This window comes from Rhyacophila brunnea, unplaced genomic scaffold, assembly GCF_057557595.1.
Source record: "Rhyacophila brunnea isolate RB1 unplaced genomic scaffold, BYU_Rbru_1.0 scaffold_14, whole genome shotgun sequence".
Lineage (NCBI taxonomy): Eukaryota > Metazoa > Arthropoda > Insecta > Trichoptera > Rhyacophilidae > Rhyacophila > Rhyacophila brunnea.
The window spans coordinates 31,736,653-31,759,855 of record NW_028232796.1 but is presented as its reverse complement, the minus strand read 5'-3'; the positions used below and the strand labels follow the sequence as shown (position 1 = coordinate 31,759,855).

The 23,203-nt window shown below is 32.9% G+C and overlaps 1 protein-coding gene across 1 annotated transcript in view; it reads right to left on the bottom strand.

Annotated features, from left to right (window-relative positions):
- Positions 1-23,203, bottom strand: part of LOC147075863 (uncharacterized) — a 67,945-nt gene that overhangs the window by 24,096 nt on the left and 20,646 nt on the right. Inside the window, exons 3-4 of the mRNA XM_085942192.1 lie at positions 16,407-16,515; positions 14,999-15,213 (exon numbers count right to left, since the gene is read on the bottom strand). Of these exons, the coding sequence (XP_085798318.1) occupies positions 14,999-15,213; positions 16,407-16,515 (324 nt within the window). The remainder of the gene's footprint in view (positions 1-14,998; positions 15,214-16,406; positions 16,516-23,203) is intronic.

The window sequence follows — 23,203 nt, the reverse complement described above, 5'->3', positions numbered from 1 at the left end:
CTATTTACACAGGATAAATGATACACCCATGGCAAAACGACTTGAGAAGACATATTAACTAATGTGCTACATGAATTAATTGATAATCACTATCTCGAAACGGATAGGGATTTTTAGATAGGGAAACAATTAGTCCTACACTGGGTTGAAGTGCAAAGGGAATAAAAAGGGATATCAGCATCATCAGTCGGGGTTGATTCAGTACTGAATAAAGGTCTTACTTTATCTCTTCTACTCTCCACGATCATTAGTTATTGCTATCACATACATCCACTAACCATTATGAGTTGGTCTATCCAGCGGAGTTTTAGGACGACCCTGTGGTCATTTAGTGCCCATTGGCTATCTCTTTATGATAGCATTTATCCAGCCCGTTACTATTATTACCTATATCACATTGTGTACTTTTATCAATTGATTAATTTTATGATTATTTCACATTATGTCTAACATGCACCTTTCCATGCCACATTGCGCTACACGTATTTTTTGGATTTTTCTTGCATTATAAAATCCATGTTTCAAACGCATGTGTGTGCAGTGGTACAGTGGCGCACCCAGGATTTAATATTGGGGGGGGGGCAAGGAGGAGAATTTAAATTAGTCCTATAGGCTCTTTTTCTTCTTCACAGCCTAATTTTTCGTTTATCTGTCTTTTGTCTATTGCACTCGGTGTATCTACACCATGATCTCCACATCCTGAAACGGGCCCTCAAGCTAGGATATTTGGCGGCCCCCTTACCTACAACTAAGATTAAAGGCAGTGTGAAACACTACATTAACGTTTTTCAAATAGTGTTTTCGTTCAAATTAAGGGTACCTACTTATACAGTGAATTATTAGCGATTTTTAATACATCTACTTTAATAATGGAGCTGTCGAAGCAGACAATATATTGCACAATTATAGAATTAAAAATTTTCATAAGCATGAAATATAATAGCGCCGCAGGCGACATTTTTTTACTATTAAAGATAATTTATGATGTGTGTATATCTCACTTATCTGGTCAACCCGACACGACGGGCCCCCAAGCTAGAGCTCTGTCAGCCCTCCCCAGCCATGACCCACAACACTCCGGAATTAGGGTGGACACTGAGAATTTTTTGACAGTTCCATTAGGGATTGGGTTTCTAAAAAAACCCGACATGTGTTTCGAAATTTTTGTGTCTCTCTAAGTAAAAATCTAAGATTTTTTCTAAAAAGGGTGCTGGGAATTACAAATCATTTTTTGCCGTGTTTTTATTTGTCTAAGCCCAAGGTATAAGTAGGTTATTGGCTTTCAATTTCAATTCCCTCCCCCTGGGTGCGCCTGCAGTGGTAGCACTAATTAGTTTAGTTAGTAAACACTTACATAATACACTGTAATATACAGTGAGAGATGACATTTAACGATACTATTCATTCAAATAAACTCGTTTACAGTTTGTATCTATGATCTATTTCATCAAAAAGTACATATAACTTTGAATACGATTTATGGCGGTACTTGTCACTCATGTTGAAGAATCATTTTAATTTTAATAGCTAAAACACAGGTATTTTAAATTGTAGAACATTCTGTGGTCTTTTAATATCTCAGAGAAGTAAAAACGCCGTAAGCTTCAAGTAAAATCTTAATGAAAATTTTCCTTAAAAGATTTCCCGGAAATGGTAAAATCATGATAAAGAGCTTTCCCAGAGGAAATGACTGAAATTTGTCCGGGAATGGATGTCACTACACTGCGTTAAGCAGAAAATTCTTTCATGTGAATTTTCACAGGTGGACGCGTCGATATTAACCTCTTTGAAAAAAAATTTCCAATGTTTTGTGGATGTTTTAAAAAGCACAGACGGAAATGTACATTTATTTATATACAAAAATGTTGAATAACATGTAAATTACTTTCACCTCGCATATTGATAAATACGTAGTATTTATTGTTAATGTAATTATCATTTTATTGTAATATTATGTACATACTATGGTGTGAATATTGGTTATATAATTTTAAAATATTTCATTTATTATTCATATAATAAATTGAAGCTATAATTATATTAAGTATAACATAATTATAATGGTTAAAATAAAAATCAATTTTTGGTATAATATTATACATATCTGGAAACATGGACCCTTAGTAAAAGAGAGATCCAAAAACTTAGAGTAGCACATACTTGTTATGCTGTGCATAACGCGAAAGGACAAAAAGAGGAATGAGTGGATAAGTAAGCAGACAAGGGTTTGCGATGTAATAGAGTTCATTAAAAGCCTCAAATGGAGATGGGCTGGACACATAGCTCGAAGAAGAGACAATCGTTGGACAAATTTAGTCATCCAGTGGTATCCAAGAGGTACAAAACGTCCCTCAAGGTAGACCTAGAGGCCGCTGGATCGATGAAATGATATAGTTCTGTGAAAGTACGTGGCAACGCAACGCACATGACCGAGAGAAGTGGAAGCAGCTTGAAGAGGTCTTCATCCAGCAGTAGGTATATTCAGGTTGATGATGATACATCATAATATCTAAAGTTAATAATTATCTATAATTTTGTCTTATACAAACATAGTCTCACCGATATAGTTTATAATAATATTTTCTACCAATTCAGGAACGTCAGAATAATAATATTTTTTCTAGATTATTTATTTATAAAGCCGTGGATTTCAGAATCTGCCTGATTGAATACCTGATTGTAAAGAAACCTTGTGTTGAAATTTAATAATGTATGTTTTTCCTTGTCGGGTACCGTCAAAATGGCATTATTCCACGTTGTCAGTATTCTTCCATGTAGTAAAATTTATTTCGTTGAAGTACCCACACATTTTTACAGTGCAATGGATCAAATAATAATTTATAATCTTGTATTTGTCTTGATGTTTAATCGGCCTCATTTAATACTATTTCACTTGACTGACAATTATTTTTCAAATGCTGTAGAAATTTGCGAAGTTTAAAAACTTTTTTCTCCCAAAAATTAAAAAAATAAGCTTCTGGTTTTAAGCTTATCATTCTGTTATGTCAGCATTCAGAAAGCGTATTTTAAAAATATAGAAATACACCCAACAGTGATGTACATGCCTGCAATACGGTAAGATCTTTTTATTGTTATTCGGTTTATAGTTGTAACACAAAATGAATTATTAATTATTTTAAACGATAATTAAATAAGCAAATAAAGCTACGCTAACACATTATTTTCTACCAAGTAGGTAATACCTAAATATTCTCATAAAAACATGAGAGTTTTAAATATATTTCATATACAAAAAATAATAATAATAATAATAGTTGGTACAACTCTTAATGCAGTGATCAAAATGTATGAATAATATAGTAAAATATGGGGTAAAATCAGGTTTAAATAATCCATACATACAATATAAGTGATAAATAATATATTATAAGGTTAGTTTATAGCATTAAGTTTACAGTATTTGTGTTGAAGATAATTCCACATCATCCTCACGATTATAACTTTACACTTATAATGGCTGGAATATAAATTGATGGTACTACATTTATATCCTATTTAGAATAACTATAGTAAGTAAGTAACGGCGGCGCTTTTCAGTGGACTTTAATATGATGGAATGATTCGGATGCTGGGTGAGGTTATACCAAGGATACCAGACACCAACATTTTATGATGATAAGGCTGGATCCGTGGTCTGATTTTTACTCATTAGCACTACTACTCTCGTGCGTTAACTGGCTATGAGTCATCCTGTGCGCGGCAATGGATGGTCAAAATCACTGCACGTAATGACGTTGTTTTTACATGTTATATGTATTTACAATCAAACAGATGATGATGAGGCTAGATCCGTGGTCTGGTTCTTACTCACTCGCGCTACCATTATCATGCGTTAACTGGTTATTGAGTCATCCTGCGCGGGAATGGTCGGTCAAAACCAGTGCAAATAATGACAGATTAAAGATGTTTACAATCACGCGGTTGCAGAATTGCTACCCATTAAAAGTAGGTCTGTCAAGGATATAAGGCCGCCATAATTAGCTCAACCAATACATAATCAATAAAACAATCTTACAATTGATCCGTTATATAAAAAAAAAACACAAAATAATTTATACATCTTTGTAAAAATCGGTGGAATAGCCCCCACCCCATTTGCCGGTAGGTTCCCCGTTATCATATTTAAATGTTTTAAAGGATACAGAAGAACCGGCAAATCTTATACTAACAATGATGTTGCTGTGTAAAAAAGGTCAGTTGTAATTATAGTTGATGGTCAAATTTCAGAAACACGCCTTTTCCCCCGCCCTTAATAAAATTAACATATTGATAATAAAAAACAATAATTTTGCTGACGCCGACAAACAAAAAGGTGTTGGAACACACTTAGTAAAATTAATATCATACGATTGGTATATCCCCAAAGGAAGTATTTTCAAATGGAAAATTAATGTGCGAATTCAATTTAATTTTAAAGTGCGTAAATTACTCACCTGACAATTGTATCAATATTATTTTGCAATAATATAAATGTGCGAGTCAGGGTTTTTAATTTTTTTTTTAAATGTGATGCAAACGCCCGCTAATGACCTAATCTCCAGCTTGTCTATTGTAATACTATGAATTTACGAGCTTTCAAAACTTATTCAAAATCTGAATGACTGAATGAATAATAATAGTTTATAATAATTTAGATTCACAGTTGTACAGCGTATACAAGTTGCTTAAATTTATTACAACAGTAATAAATCTATTTGAGCCACGTTTCGGGCATTGCGTGAAATTTATCGTCAAAATTTCAATCTACAGATCTTATTATTCAAAATTTAACTAGAAAATTAAAGTCAAATGAATGGCAATTTTTGTAATGTTAAAGTCCAACATGTCAAAAACGTAAACGTACTGCTGAAAATATCAATATTGTGTATCAAAGTGTGGTTGAAACTCCAAAACAATCAATTACACGTCGTTCTCAATAAGCCTTTTATGGCACTACATAGCATATTCATCATAAAGATTTCCATTTTAAGGCGTAATAAATTAACAAAATTGTCGCATTTGTAGTAATGAAAACCCACGTGCTATTCTTGAAAGACCTTTACATCCACAAAAATTAACAGTTCATTGTGGCTTATGGTCTGGAGGTGTAATTTGACCGTATTTTTTTGAAAGCGAAAGTGCCAATGCAGTTACGCTACAGCAGGGGGGGGCAAACTGCGGCCCGCCGGGTATTTTTTGCGGCCCGCCGTCATTAATTGTACTTCTGATTACGAATAACTTTTTTTATAATTTTTAAAAAAATATTGACAATATTGTTTCGTAAATGTATTATCTCAGTACGTCTTCCTTGCGTCTCGTCTCACACCATGTAACCACTATTTTCTACGATGAACATCGTGACACATTTAAATACTTTTAAAGGAAAGTTGCAAGGAAAAAAATATATGCCTATGATGTGGTAAAAAGTTTGAATGGATTTCAATTAAAACTGAAGTTATTCCTTTGACAATAATATCGAATATGAACATGGACCACTTTCCATCTTTGAAGTTGCTGAATATACCAGAATATTAATTTGAAGAATTTGGTAAAATTATTAAAGCTCTGAATGACGATTTTTCACAAAGATTTGGTGACTTCCGAAAAATTGAGACAAGTTTAGCAATAGTACGCGATCCATTTTCAATAGATATTGATAGTGTACCGACAGAGCTACAACTTGAGATTATTGATCTGCATTGTGACACTCATTGAAGAGAATTGCATCGTCGTGAAGAAATCTCCAAATTTTACAATGCCCTTAATTCAGACAAATTCGACCAACTTAAAGATTATGCAAGAAAAATGTTCGTTATTTTTGGATCAACCTATATATTATGTGAACAAACATTTTCGATCATGAACCTCAATAAAAATTCTTTACGATCAAATACCTCCGATGCCCATTTACAGGCCCATTTAGTTTTGAGAATATCAACTACAAAATTAACACCTGAATTTAAAAAAATGTTAAAAATGTACAACAGTTTCATACTTCTCATTAATTTTTTTGTAATGTTTATTTTTCGTGATAATTAATAGTGTATATCTAAAAATGGTATTTTACTTGCGGCCCGCCGCTCATTTTGGATTCTTGAATTTGGCCCTCCATCCAAAAAGTTTGCCCCCCCCCTGCGCTACAGAAACATGATTACTGATTCTTTTCTGGCATGAATTAAATGGTATTAAAGGGTTCTTTTCTCGATGGTAACAAATTCAAGATATAATGTGTATTACATTAGAGTAGATTTCGCGGGCTCAACAATTGCTTCATTTGCGGCCATAACAATCGTACCTATTTATATAATAATATGTATATCTGTTTTAAAAAAGAGGATACTAAGTAACTTTATAATATATGAATAAAAAATAATGTGTGGTGACATTTTGAAGGACGGTTCTTTCCCCCGTAGTTGTGTAGATTGATTTCATGATTGTAAGAAATCGCGTGGAGAAGAACAGATCTGGCTCAGCCACCTGACTACATTGTACTTTTAAGGCGCCGTGAAAAGACGCACGAGAGCGTTGTGAGATGAAAAAGTATGAAAACTAATGAGAAAAGCGGGAAACATTCGTCTAAAAATACAACACGAAATATAACTTTTTGTCTTTGGTTAAAAGTTTTATGAAATTTCAGCAGAAAATTTGAAAACAGAAATTGAGTTTAAACAACATGCAAAACAATGTTTTCATTGATATAATTTTATTGTCTTCCCAATAACTAACACCTACAGTAAATTTTAGGAAAATACCATTGTTGTTCTGTGACAATAATTGTTTCCCGGTTTCAAAGTAAAGTTAATTTGTTTGTAAAGATCATACTACACTGCTACACATTTCAATTCAGTTTGTTGATAACAGACTTATATGAATCGCTACATTATAAAATTTCTAAAATAACATTGCCAATTTCGTACCGACGTTATTTTTTACGTTTACGAACAGATACAAGACCCAGTAACTCAAGTCAGTTGACATATTTAAAATGAGCTATGCACCTGAAAAAAAGCTATGCTAAATTAAAAAGTTGTATTCTTATGCTATAGTCAATCCCAGGGGTAACAAACTTATATGCAAAAGAATGCCTGGCATGCCAAGCAGATTTAATTATGTATTTATATTACTTTTTCTTTTATAAAAATATGGTATATTATGATTGTGTGTTAATCTCTTGTTAATTTTTCTTAAATACATTTCTGTCTAGACATATTTTTAGCACGTAATTACAAAAAAAAAGTGCAATCAGTCTTCTTGACCAATTTAAGTCTTTTCAGATAATTCTTTTCTTAAAATATTGTGAAAACGTTTTGCAAATAAATGAACTAAATTTGTGGGAATTTTTGATAGATATTTTAGTCACCTGTGTCATTATTTATTTATTCTTTGCCGCATTACTGAGGATGTTTATTATTTAAATAACATAATAATATATTTAATGATTTTATATGAAAGATAGTATTGTAGAATTTCGTATTACATTGCAGTATTATAATACTGCAAAACATAATACAATAATTGTATCCGGTGACATTTTTACAACTTCACCCATAAAATACTTATTGTTTCATTAATGAAGTGTTTTTTTAGCCTTTCGTTATCACGTCGGGGTCACCACTTTGCGGTCAACGAAGGTGGAGGAGATAGAAGGTCGTTGTTGCGTGGATGTTTTGAGGAGAGTTTATTGATCGATGAAAGAATACAATAAACACAATAATACTTTAATAAAGATTACATCGTGAGATTATAAGCGGACAATGATGTACTGGTGAGATAGATGTGACCAAGAGATTGATTATATCAATGAACTCGAGTGGAATGACAGTTGACTATGTTAAGTGAAGGACTCGTGACAATAATAGTGCATCTCGTGACGGACTCGATGAGTGAGTGAAGAGTCATGCATTTTACTTCCAATTTATATAAATGCAGTACATATTATATTACAAGAGATATTAATTGTCGCAATGAACAAATCATAACAGATCACACTGATCTAGTTATGATTGAGGATATGCTGACGATTATATTCGCTCTTTTGTTTCGTTGTCAACGTAATTCATTATAAGCATTGTTAATAATCATTGGTTTTCTTACTATTTCAATAAATCTATTGTAAAATCTTTGCTACTACTACATACTAACTCACACGCTTTCCTTACTAATGTTGGGTCACTACTGTGGTGTTCGATGTGTGGGTTGAGGATGATGATAATGAAGTCTACGATGTAGCAGGGTGAGATTTATTAGCAGCGTATCGGTACAATAGTATATTATACAATGATAGTACATATAATCTACTGAGATAGTTACGAGCTTGGTACTTGGATTCGAGTGACATTTAAATAAATTATTCTTCGTTATTTATACAATAAAAAGTAATACGTTAACATTAAATTCTGGTACATAATCATATTGGACTAATTATAGAGTCAGCGTTTTAAATCGAGTGGCGAAATGAAATATTATTTATTATTACAGTCGTAAGAAAATATGATACCATGAAAAATGATTATTCGGCTAATACACCGTAATGATATAATGTACTGTGATATGTTGTAATAATATACCGTATCTAATTTCGCCAATCAACTTGCTGATCTAGCTAAGAGTTGTTTGCTGGAAATTGATTCGCTGGGAATATATTACTGCAGAGTAATTTGATATATTAAACAATATCGCTATTATTCTGCAGCTACACTAATTATGGTTTTTTGAACAATTTTTATTCATTTAAATTTTGTTTAGCTATCATAGATCTGAAAATTACGTTCTAACTTTTTTCTAACTGCAAAATAGCAAGACCAACAGTCATATCCCCAGCATTGGAGGGAAAGGCACATAAACCCGGAATGGTGGTTTGACTAGGTAAGTGAGATAAACATACATCACAAATTTCCTCTAATAGTAAAAAAAGAAGCTTGCGGTGTTATTTTACTTTATACATACTTGTGCGATACAATTTTTGATTATTCTATATCAATATTTCATAACTCTTTAATTATTATCCACGTGGGTTTTTTAAAAAATACAAAAGTATTTACTGATACTTTGGAAAACACAGGTAATACAGTCATGATCATCACACTGCCTTTGACGCGACATCGGGAAGTCAGTAATTAAAATATACAATATTATTAAAGGTGATAATACTTACTTGATTTTTTTAAATATTTATTTTATATTGTATTTTCTATTACTTTGTTGTTCAACGGTAAAAGAAAATCACAATATTTTTCTATCAGTTATTCTTTCAAGAAAAACAAGCTTTACTGAAAATAATCTTTTGTCAAAAAGTGAGGACTTCCAAGTCAATACAATAGAAAAATATTCATCCTTTCCGAGGAAATAGCTCTTCTATAATACTCGTATTATTAAGATAAGTAATATAAATCTAAACAGCTGAGATAGAAAAACTTTAGGGTGGTACAACAAGAACTGATATTTCTTGCAATAAAGCCATTATTATTTCATTATCAGCATGACAAAATACTCAAACCACGTGTTTTTCGAGTCCAAATCATTCAATTGATGCTAAAAAAGTTTGAATGATGTCACGATATCAATTTTTACAAAAATATTGAAAACTCGTAGTCAAGCTCGCTTTTCTGTCCGATGCTGAATATCTGGATTGGAACGTATACTATTTTAGTCAAGTGTATATTGATTTAGCATATAGAATAGGCTTTTATTTAAATTCACACTGATTTAATTCATTCATGCATTCTCGAGTAATCTCCTTAACTCACGTGAGTCGCGCACTACTAAGCGGGCAGCGACTTGCGCTGATCTCGCTTACCAAAGCCTATCGCATAACTTCTACTGACGCGCTTGCCGTACTCGCGGGGATACTGCCTCTCGATCTGCACGTCCAAGTCAGAGGATCGATCGCCCTCCTCTTGAATGGGATCAGCACAACACACGCCGGTGTCCATCTGACACCACCGCAGAGATCCGAGGACGCTCCTTACAAAAAGACTGTAAGCGACATTTTATACAAGATCGAATTTGCGGCATGGCAGGCGAGATGGACCGCCTCCCTCAAGGGGCGGCACACTTACCGACAACTAAAAGACTCCAACCTTTGCACTGAATTAGCCAGTTCCTCACCGGCCATTGCAACTTCGCCGCTAGACTCCACGAGTTTGGCTTGATAGTACATGGGCCGGGTTGTACCTACCTGCGGGCATGACCACCAAGATGTTAAACACTTCCTCTGGCATTGCACGCTTATGGAACTCAAACAAGCAGAGCTGTTTGCCAGGGTCCGTTATCACACGGGCCCAATTGGACATGGATATCTGATACCAACCGAGGCCAACTTTGCGGCATTCGAGAAATTTGCAGCATCGTATGGGGAGCGGGATAGTCCCGACTCCTCTATAGACTCATCTATTTCAATTCATGACACTCAGTATGCGGATACACAGGGCACTTTACTTCAGCAAACAGCAGAGCCAGTCAAAAAAAAAATCTTTCTTAACTTTCTTTTTTAAGCACTACGGTGCATGGTTGCAGCATCAGTCCCGTGAGGCTCCGTCTCGGGACGGAATGAGCACTTAAAATCACTTATTTCAGACACGTTTAAAGCATCATGGTAAACGGCCTTGCATATCCATGGCTGTACATATATGACGGGTAGTGGTGGGAACTTCAACGTAATGATTTCATGCATATGCCTACTATAGTTAAAATATGTAAAGCATTTGGGGCTGTTTATTGGCTGTCAGTTAATGAGTCACGGATCAATGTGAGCAATGTACGATTATCATTCGCAAGTGTATTTACGTGAACACACGTTAAAAAATTAAACCACATTGATAGTAGGTACCTATATAATGTTGTTTTTTATGTTTGGTATCAATTATCCATAAAAGACTTTAAGGGAAAAAAATGGCCCATTATATCTTTTAAAATTTTCAGAAATCAAAACGCTATCATAAAATATTATTTTAGTCAAAAGGAACTTCCTCTATTACACAACAGAAAGTTTTCAATCACCGTATAGATAACTTATCATTTTATTACACTTTGCTCTAAAATTACAAAGAAAACTTCAATTATACATCATTTTATTTCAGTTTTCCTTTTTGGTAGAGACCTACAAAGTGTAATTCAAACGGTTTGTAGCACACAGTGTAGATAAAGTGATTTTAATTTGGTTGAATATGCACTAAGTTACTGATGGCAAGTGGGTGAAAAAGTTGTGTGGAAAACTTTTAATTGAAAGTATCTCAGAAAACACAAAGTCGTACGTAAATTCAGTGACAAATTAAGTCCATATTCATAATTTGAAAAGACTTGGGAGAAAATTTATATAAACAATATAAAAAATCTTTTTTTTAACGACACCTAGTAGGATTCAAACCTGCATCCATCGGGATTCGCGCCCACATTCTTTGACCACTGTTCTATAGAAATCTTATTTACTTGCGACGAATTTTAACTAATAGTTCTTAAAAATAATACTACAATATAATATTATATCTGTCTACTTTCATTTAAAATACAAAAGCCGATTGGAAATAGTAACGCACTTTAAAAAGCGTTTCAGAGAGTATTGTAATAACCATTAGTTAAAATTTGTCTCAATTAGATAAGATTTCTATAGCATAGTGGTCAATGTATGTGGGCGGGAATCCCGAGAAATGCAGGTTCGAATCCTGCTGTGATGCTACAGGTCCTGAGTGTCGTATTTTTACAAAAAAAAAAAAAAAGAATTTTTCTATTGGTTGTATATTTTCCCAGAAGTGTTTTAAAATTATATATGTTTAATAGTTTAATAAAACTAATGTTACATTCTCAAGTCTTCTAAATTATTCATTTGAATAAAAAAAAAAGTTAATTATATCCATACTTATTTTAATAACCCATTAGAATTTAAAGCTACTTGAATAGTGAACAATATAAATTTAATGTTATTAAGGATAACGAATGAATTTCTTTGTACTCAGATGTATTGGCCAGATAAATTTCCATTAAGGCGATACATCAGTGAAACGGCACATAATTTTCAACCATAGGCGCGACGAAATTTTGGAACTTGCTGCCATTCGGAGAGAGAACGTCGAGCTGGGAATACGTCAATTTGTTTCGTGATGGCGACGGGGGAATTAATTCTTAAATCGTGTAAAGATGACTAAAAACGTTACCCATTTACTTTAAAAAGATAACATGTGTATGAATATATTATTATTGTTACTAATAGAACAATAAATAGGCCATTAAATGGACGCATTTTGGATTTATATGACAAATTATATTTCGTTTGGCATGCGTCATTTGCACCCGCGACCCGCAATTCGCGCATCGCCTAGCCACGATCTTTTCAGACCGTGCCTCAACAACTGAGGTATAGCCTTAATAAGTAATAATTCCTGTAAAAACATGAATATATTGTGATGCTAGGGACGGTACAGACTGCTTAGTATATGCTGAACGGAACACAGAACAAATTCCTTGATTCTTCAGGTCCTTAGTATAAGTAAAAATAGTCAGTGTCTTCTGTGCATTTGTATCATATTATGTTAATGGATCTAGGTCGCAAATTTTTTTTTCAATAATATTTATATGGATACGAATGCCACAAATTTATAAAATTCTGTTTAATCACCTTTCAAACTACTTCATGTCGAACATAATAGTTTATCAGTATTCATAATCGTACCCGAAAATTTGTACGTAAATAGTTTACCGCAGGACACTTATTCGTGCGCCGCAGTACGTGAAACATGAGTTCATGTAACATTTAATCAAATGGCGAGTTCTTCGTTGAACATTTCACTGTGAAGTATATTTGTACGTATGCTACAACATGTGGAGATGTCTTTACTAGGTGAGGTTAGGCTAGGTTAGGTTAAGTTAAGTTAGGTTAGGTTAGGGTTAATCTAATTGGAACAGTACTATTTGCAAACTATCGCCGCATTTTGTAAGATAATATCGTCACTGTTCTGGCAGAAGACACTAATTCGAAAAAATTACATATTGAGTTAGTTCTACCAAAATGTTCCTTATTTCAAACTTTACCGTCTGGAAACCTTCTTAATAAATAAACAGTCTTTATTTTAAAGTCATCCTTTTTACGAGTACTTAATAAACTCACATGATAGACCATTTTAAAAGCTTCAAAGTAAAATTACTCAAAACTAGTATTCTCCAGTTAGTGTGTTCTGCCAGAACAGAGACGATATGTTCAACAAAGAACTCGTCATTTGATAAAATGTTATACCAACTTATGTTTCACATACTACGAATAAGTGTCCCACGATGAACTGCATACGTACAACTAACATGTAACTGTTCATAATTCGGCGAAACTTACTAATGTAACTCCCCATATTATACAGTATGCATGATTTACATACATCATTATTTGGAAATACTGTTAGGTGTATAAGGTTTATGTAATGTAACAAGACTTGGCTATTATACTGTAGTTGTAAGGTTATAATATAAATATATATGTTAAATAATAAGATAATCGATTTTTCCACTATTCCTTATTTCCTGCAAAATGATAACAACGTGCAAAGTTTAATTTTATCGTAAAGTAAATCAACGATATCCATTTATTTACATTTCGTCACGGAATCCATGTGCGAGGATTAAATAATATAGTTTTTGATCAGCTATAAACCACCCCTAAGGCCTACCGCGCATGAACGATTTACTATCGTACGGTCAACAATCGAGGAGTTGTAACCATCGTATTGCAATGCAACCCCGCGCATGGACGATCGAGCGAACGGCCGAGTTGAAAATCTGTGTTCAGACACAAAATTTTACACCGATTCGAATCGGCCGGGGCCCCATTGGCAATGCTTTTAAATGAGAGCTCGCGCATGATATGTCATAGCCGGCCGAGAGTGCACTCACACAAGCATGCACAAGTGACGCGGTCGTATAGAGCGCACGCATACATCGAACCGTTACGAGATCCACATTTGACAGTTCATCGATGCGTACCTATTGGCTTTGCATGCGCGTACCAGTCCCATTTTTTCAGTTTCTTTCTTTATAAATTAATAATATATACACCCACGTTTTAAAACAGTTTGATAAGTAATCTATACAAAACCTCTATACCTATATATTTATATAAGCTCTACAAAATCCATTTTGACGTTTCTTATCATATCGCATGCACAATTTTTCAGTGCGGACGCATATCTTCAGTGCGTGCGCATTGCCTCCGATGTATATCACACCATGCGCGCTCAAACATACTGGCGGGTAATAAAATTGGATCATGCGCGAGCAAATCAACGATTGTCCGAATGCTACCGGCCGGTTATGTAATCGTCTATGCGCGGTAGGCCTAAGTGTTTATATTATGTATTGTTACCACATTAATTAGAAAATTGAGTAATAATAATTTAAATGTTTAAAAATATATAATTACACAAACACACATACAATATTCTTTTTAAGACAACGACAGGCCATGAAGCCCAATGACATTAAAGTTAACGGGCCCACCGAACCACACTGCCCCGCACCATACCTGGTATTAATCAGGCGTATCGTAGGACTCTACTTTTAGATATGAAACATCATTTTTTATGACTGGGAATCTCTAAGGATCAGTTATCCAAGTTATCGAAGCTATGCACTCAAATGTACATTAAATACAGTATAACATGACCTTAAGTTAAGATTACACGTGGGAAAGGTGAGCATATGGAGGTAATATAGTGTAATTAGTAATATAAGTGAAACAATCACACAAACACAACCATTTTAGAAAATCACATAAATACTATTTTATAACCTCGCCGGGATTAAGCCCGAAGCCCCCGGAGGAAGCCTTGCGCTCACTATGAGGGCTATAGTCAATTTGAAATCTCTGAGTATAATATGAGAAACATACTTAAAGACAGAAAAACTCTGCAGATTAAAACACACCTTATTATAATAACATAGTATAAAATAATATACTAATATTACATCCTACATAATATATTCCAAGTTCGGTAAACAATAATATTAAAGAAATACTCACAAAATATCCCGGCGCTGCATTCGCTTGCAGTGCCCCTAGCGTTTGATAGTTAAAAGTCTCGATCGACCCGGCAGGTTCAGTGAAACTCTGCAGGCAGCCCACAGGTGCTTGCGACGCTGTTTGACAGACGCCCACTTGAAATAGGCGTCTCTCGGCTGATGCTGTAAGCACTGACAGGTAAAACGGACCCGGCGAGTCCCCCACTTCTACGTACACTACAAAAAGTAAACAATTCTATTATTGTCATAAACGTTACATTATATTTTTTTTTCGACCATGTCCGATCCTAATAGGATCATATGGGCCTCCACAGAGTAGAGGTTTGTATTAACAGTTTTTTTTACGAGAAATGGATGTCAGCCACTTGCTCAACCTATTAGGTCCATACCCTGACTCACACACAAATTGAAAAACAATATATTTTGTACTTTTCAGACCCAGGATTTGAACCTGAGACCCATGTTGTGATAGTCCAACGCTTAAGCCGCGTGGCCACCGTGGGTGTATATATTATAACATACATACTTTGAAAACACTTCTGCAAAATATATTACCACTAAAAAAAATTGTTGAAAAAAAATATGACACCCAACATGTCTTGTGCTCTGACCACTAAGCTATATACGTATCTTATCTAATCTAATAACGATGAAGTTAAATAGTGTTTTTATCAATACTTTCCGTAAATACTATATTAAATGATTTATATATTATTATTAAAAATATATTATTAAAAAAATAATATATTATATTAAAAAATAAAACTATAGTGCTTACCGAATGTGATTTGAATCCAAAAACATTGCTGTGATTCACCAATAACTTAGCAATAAATGCAATTACTAATCACGCTATAATTTCCTAACAATTTTATAAATCTGTTGTTTATTCAATGTGGATCTATCCCGGCTGATGAATCGACAAATTTTCCATTGAACTTTGCAATTGATTCGTAATTTTGGAGAGATTTTTTGAAATAAAACACATTTTGCATTCCATAATAAATCGCTATATTTAATTATATATTCATCTCGATGTATCTCTCTGTAACGCAGGGCATCACACCACGGCACACACACTCTTTATCTATCATTGTCTACGCATTGAATACATTGAATGAGTCGAGCACATCTAGAATAATGTTGACAAGTGGCAATGCCACCTGGTCTTTTTTATAATATATAAATATAAAAAATATGTTTTCTTCAATAACAATCCTTATCTAAAACACATTGTAATTTTATTTCAAACTTATAAAATTTGTTTGGGGAAAATATATTCTTGGGCAATTTTATATTTTCTTTCACGAAGCATTCACCCTAGCAAGCGACTCCCCAGTTAGAAGAGTATTTGCGGGCTACCTACATATTTATGAAACGAAAATGTAAAAATTGAAAATAGAACATACTGTGTTGTCCATTGTTAATTCCGCATAGAACTGGGACAATGCTGTTAACATTTTGTCCAGTTATAATGAATTGGTCATCAACACAGGTCCCGTTTGTTGGTGGCTGAAGCTGAAATGAGATTGTATAAAAGTAATAAAAACATTAATTACATGAAATTATATGGTTTCCAGTAAAAACTATGCTAGTATAAACACAAAAATGTTTACACTCCAAGCAACTTGATAATATACTGCTATAAAAGCAATCCATTTAGTCATAATATGATAGAGCTCTATTTCAGGGATTGCTAACTTGTTTGTTGTTGCGGTCAACTTTTTGTATAAAAAATAGTGACGTTCCTATCAAATTTTCAAACGTTGTGGGGGGATATGCTCAGCGTAGGTCAAAATGGAGCTTTTGTTCCATTTAAATGAAACCGGTAAAAAAAAATCGGTTAGGTACATGTTCAAACACGCGCGTTAACATAATTTTACTCACAACTTCAATTATAGTTTGTCAATTTATGGCTACGGCCGTATGTTGTAGCTTAACCACTGGGGAATTCCAAAAGAAATGGCGTATTTCAAAAAAACACTACCTTATTCTTAGGTCAATAATTATTATAAAGCATTTATTATTCGTAGGATGTTTATCGCACTTGAATGGTCAAAAACATACCTTATAATAAGTATCTTTAGAATTATCTTCAAATGTGTTAATCTTTCCCATTTTTTGAATAATAAAATGCCTAATTCTTGTCAAATTTGGGATCACAGAGATTACCAATATAATTTTTTATCGTAAATATTTCACTATAATAATGTCGACATTAATTATACTGATGGTTTTATAAATGTGTTTAAAATTATTAAATGTAAAAAATCTTAACACTACTGCACATTTATGTACTTACTGAAATATGACTATATTCTAAAACATTAGAGCGAGAGGTTTAAAAGAATACTATTTTATGTAATAAAAATACTTTATGCAGTCATCAAATGTTTAAAATAAATATGACGGATAATAAGGCTTCAAAATTATATATATATATTATCTACAACGTTTAATGTATGTCCAGGATCATGCTTTGAAAATAGAAAAAAGCCCCATTTTGACCCACGCTAAGCACGTCCGCCCTCAATGTAACAATGTGTGTATTATAAGATATATATAGCATTGGCGATAGGAGGAGGTAGGCTGATAAGATTGGACATAAATTAATGGTGCACACAAAATTTTATCACTTTTACTTATTTTATTTCATTGAACTAACAATACAAATGCTGGTGGTGCTGGTTAGTTTTTAAAATGCAATTGAATGTTTCTTTAACCAAACCATAATAGTTTAAGTATACTACGGGCCAGTGGCGAAGGGTAGATGTAGGCTTTTAAGATCCGGAATGAATAGTGCCCATTAAATTTTGTCAGTATAAGTATTTATTTTGTTTTTATTGAACTAAGACTAGGTACAATTTATATGTTGTGTTGTTAAGTTTTGTTAAATTCATCAAACCCTGCCTAACTAAACCACAATCAATTACAAATATTCTTCTATCTATAAAATATCTTAAATTAATTTTCAATATTTTTTAGATAAACGAATATTTTACTTAACGACTATTATCTAGTATGGCTTGAATTAGGCAGGATTAAATTGAATTTTAAAAACTAACAAACCATCTCCACATCGTTGTCTTAGTTAAATGAAAACATAATATATGTTTGACTGACAAAGTTTAGTGTGCACTATTTATGTCGGATCTTAACCCTTTACTGCATAGTGTCGCAAATTTGCGACATTTCAAACTATTTCGATATAGCCAATGCCATCTGTGTAAATTATCAAATAATATCCTTTTTCGATGCCTAGAAAACTGTTTTACCATAAACATCCTACTTTACCGATTTTGTTTGGACATTTCAAGAAATAAAGCATTTCTGCATTATAGTCTCTGCATTTCTGCTTTGACAGTTGACGAATTCGTATGTACGCGAAAATCCGCATTTGTAAATAAATAAAAAAAAATATACAGAAGATTGAAATTGGTTGAATAAAAATATCTACACATCAAATAAGGTGTGTACATTAGTTTTTTATAATTGTTTTCATTTGGTTTTGTATTTTGTCATACTAAAATGTATGATTTCCAAATGTCGTAAATCTGCGACACCACGCAGTAACATACAAAATTTAATGATATTTTCAAAAAATATTTTTTTCATTATTTTTCCATCATTAGCAAGGCATTTTGACACCAAGAAAAAATAAAATTTTTCAAAAAAAAAAATCATGCAGTAAAGGGTTAATAGCTTACCTCCACCCTTTGCTACTGATAATATAATATAATATCTTGGCCGCAAAAGAAAGATTTATTTTAAATAAAATTGAACTATACAAATAATAAATGAAGGATGTTTACAGTATTGGCAATATTTAAACAAAAGATAGCGGAATCAGAAAATAAAAATACTTATTGAACTTTAAAAACCACCTGAAAGATTTAGACGAATACTAAGTGGGAAATATGAAACTTATAATTTGAGACAAATGTTTTAAATAATATGTATCTGAAAACATTAAAAAGGACATTTTAAAGTCAAAGAACTTACAATTGACAAAAAAACCTTGTGAACTCTCAATTCGTTAAAGAATCCCATCTTATTATTAAATATTATTTCTTAACATATTTTTTATTAAAATTTATTGTATTTCTTTAAATATAGAAAAGATTTTTGACTAATTTATAGTTTAAATTTTTTTTTATATTCATTTAAAAAAACATTATTTTTTATAAAATGCCAAGGATTATGACGAAGTGGCTACCCCAATGGAAGAGACCCAGAGGCCGACCAAGAAGGAGATGGACTGACGCCGTATAAGTGGACTGGCTTCATATAGGAAGACCCGGTAACTGGAGAAGTTTGGCGAGAGACCGGAGTGAGCGGAGAGCGGTTGTGGAGGAGGCCAAATCCCACCCCGGGATGTAGCGCCACGGAAGAAGAAGAAGAAGAAGAAGATAAAATGAACCCAAGATCGTAATACATCTGCGAGCGAATGTTGAAATTAAGTGTCATTAAATAATTGAATTTTAATTAATGACAAACATACAAATTATAAAAACATTAAATGGTATTTTCGTTAAACAATAAACTTACAATTTAGATAAAAGTCAGTTATTTATTAGTACAATAATAATATAATTATCATTGAAAAGTAGTTTGACAATTTCTTGAATATGACGAAACGATTTTTGAAGAATTCAGTCAGTTTTTTTTTAAATTTAAAAAACATATATTTTCATAGAAAATATAAATGAATATAACTTGTATTTATAACGATTTGATCTTTTTTATCGTAACCGCATTAAAGCGTGAATCGATATACTTACATTATAATATATATGTAATCTATATATTATATAGATTACATATTATTACATATAGATATACCAAAAAGAAAACTTCAATACATATGCAAAATAGTAAAAAAGTATAAACAAATAAAAATCATTTCATCTACGGCTTTTCAAACATGAGCAAAAAGCTCTAGAAGCTCTTTTGCAGCACACCAACTTTCCAAGTTCTGTAATACAATTTTATATATTATACTTATTTTATAATATTACAATTTTATGAACTTCGACTTTGTTTTTGATACAACCTTTATTTATATAGTTATCACACTTCGATCATCGATATCACGATAGTTATCTTTTTTAATCCATAAAGTACGTTTTATAAGCTGATCTACCCTTAACTATACTCCACGTTAGGAAGGAAGAGAAAACTTGCCATCGGCAGAAAGCTACTATTATATACAGCTACCATGTGCCCTATTACGTCCTGCTTTCTCAGTATGGGCCTATGCTGGATTTAGATTTATCTACTCCATATAAAATAAAATAAGTCACTTTCTAGCGGTCACGAACGCCCCGTAATTCATTCGAAGAGTAACACTCCAACACAACCTTAACATGGAGTTTATCCTAACCCACAACCCCATGCTTCAGCCCCATTATCAACCATCCCAAAAAAATCATTGCAAATATTTTAGAACTGGGACATAAACATACCCACTGAGTACTCTTACTTTTCCCCCCTAACTACACTATTCTAGACTCCTTACAACATACATTCATTTATTTTTATCGACTGTAATTCTGACCCTATTGCGTCATAAATTGACCGACCTTCCTTCGAGTATAAAATAATAACAAAATATGACCGAACTGTGGGACACTTAATACCCAGCTTCCTTAGTAATAACAACACAAACATAGAACCCTTCAAACCCGTACCACGCTCGGTCTTAATTGAGCGTATTACGGGGCCCCACGTTTTGATGTGGATAATTATCAGCAGTTTTTACACATCATGAGCAGATACCCAACACTAAGTTATCCACGCACTTAAGTGTGCTTTGTTTGTCTGAGTTTATATATATATATATTTTGAATAAAATTGCGTATGGAAGAGATGTGCATGGGGTGAAATAACATAAACAATACGGACATACAAAACCATGTAAAAAGATCTTGACGTCCACAATAATACACCGCAAATTATTTAAACACAACAAAATTGGTCTTTGTGGCGACCAGGCCGGACCGGCTTCAGCATCTCTTTCCTTTTGGAGCACATTCTTGTACATTCCTATAAGATCTGGTTTTATTCCTGCAGTATGTTTATGAACATGTTTGTCGGGTGAGAATACCAACTTCAAATATATTGGCAATAAATCCACCATGGCGAGACAACAATAAATAATTGACTGGTGAGTAGTAGTCAGGAGTCAAATAATTTAATAACTTAGATATAATCAATGCAACATCAAAATAAAAATAGATCAAAGGTAAGGCTTAGTAGCTGATATAAAGCTAGTAAAGGAAACTGCATCACCTACCAATCACCAGTAACTCCACAGCAACGAGTATTTTTTATCGAGAACATCTCCACTCTCCGGTTTTTGAGCGCGGTGTTTTATATGATAGTAATTAATAATATCGTCTCTGTTCTGGCAGAACACACTAACTGGAGAATACTAATTTTGAGTAATTTGACTTTGAAGTTGTTAAAATGTTTGAAATGGTCTATCATGTGAGTTTATTAAGTAATCGTAAAAAGGATGACTTTTAAATAAAGACTGTTTATTTATTAAGAAGGTTTCTAGGCGGTAAAGTTTGAAATAAGGAACATTTTGGTATAACTAACTCAATATGTAATTTTTTCGAATTAATGTCTTCTGCCAGAACAGTGACGATATAGAGTTATTATGTCAATTTTTACAATCCGGATACACACAGTAAATAAAGCAGTTGATAACTACTATTCAACGTTATGAAAAACAACTAACTTCACCTTTATAACTCTTAGGGTAGCGAAACATATTATTTCAAATTCGCAAAACAACATAAAAGATCACAAACAACAAATTAAGATGATAAAGACCACAGTGTATAGGTGCCTCATAACATTGTCCATACTCCAAGTAATCGTACAACCACGATTTCCAATTGAAAAATGAATTATTACTAAGGCGAGTCCCTATTTTGGTGGAAAATAAATAATCATTCTATATTATTTCATACGTTAGAATGTCTAGAGTACATGATATAATCAATGATTTACGAGGCTTCTCTCTATAAACGCCTGTATGGTATTTTCTTTCACAAAATTCCTCCCTGCAACATAAATAACAAGCGTTGTGGGAAATAAATATGATTTCTGTTGACGACGCACGAGCAAGCGCCAAATGGGATATTTCTTATAAAAATTATTATCACGAACGAAGAATAATAAAGCTACTGGCAAGATTACTTGATTTTCTAGCTCTTTTTTATATCTCGCATAAGAATATACTTACATATTATGACTCTGTTACTGGTAAGTGAATAAGTTATTTGAACAATTCAAGTTGTTTGATGTAAAAGTAACGAACACTTAAGAAGTGTACTGAATACAGGGTTCTTTCATAAAAAAAATAGTAGACGATAGTAGGTATTTAACATTTATGTTAGGAATCTGATTTTATTACAGCGTAAACAAGGAATTTTTTGTAAATTCTTAAAGGCACTTAATAATAAATAACTCTTTGTATTGGAAACCCAATATTAGGGCACCCTGATAAAACCACCCGGACGAATCGCCCGCAAAAAATACAATAATATATAAAACAAGTGCTATTAATTTTGGTCTTTCGAATTGAGTTTCGATTTTAGATCTAATCCATTGCAGGTGTTAGTAGAGTAATAACTTAAAATCATCAGCTCTTAATACTTAATACTAAAAATAAAAACATCGCCGATAATATGTGTTTAATCCAATGCATCTGTAAAGCTTATACCTGAGATTCCTAATGGAATACCTGGGATATCTAAAAATTCCCGCGAGAAATGCAAATGAGAGTCATAAAGTCTACTTATATACAAATTTAATGATTTTTTTTTATTTGTTCCCCAGCTTTTTTTATAACTATGTCTATTTTTATATAATTTATATGTTTTTTTATTAGTGTATGTAAAATATAATAATATTTTGTAAAAATAAAAATTGTCTCATTTCTAAATTATTTTTGCGGCAATGTCCGGGCGGTTTTGGTTCGGGTGGTTTTGTCGGAACCCCTAATATTATACGTCAGTCAATATCCAATATTATGTATGTATAATAATATATAGGTATGCATATTATAGTCTTATTAACAAGACAACAGGCCACGAGGCCCAAGTGAAACAATCGCAAATACCAAGACTTTCAGAAAATCACATAGAAATATTGTGACCCCACCCATCACCACCCATCACCACCCATCGTCAGC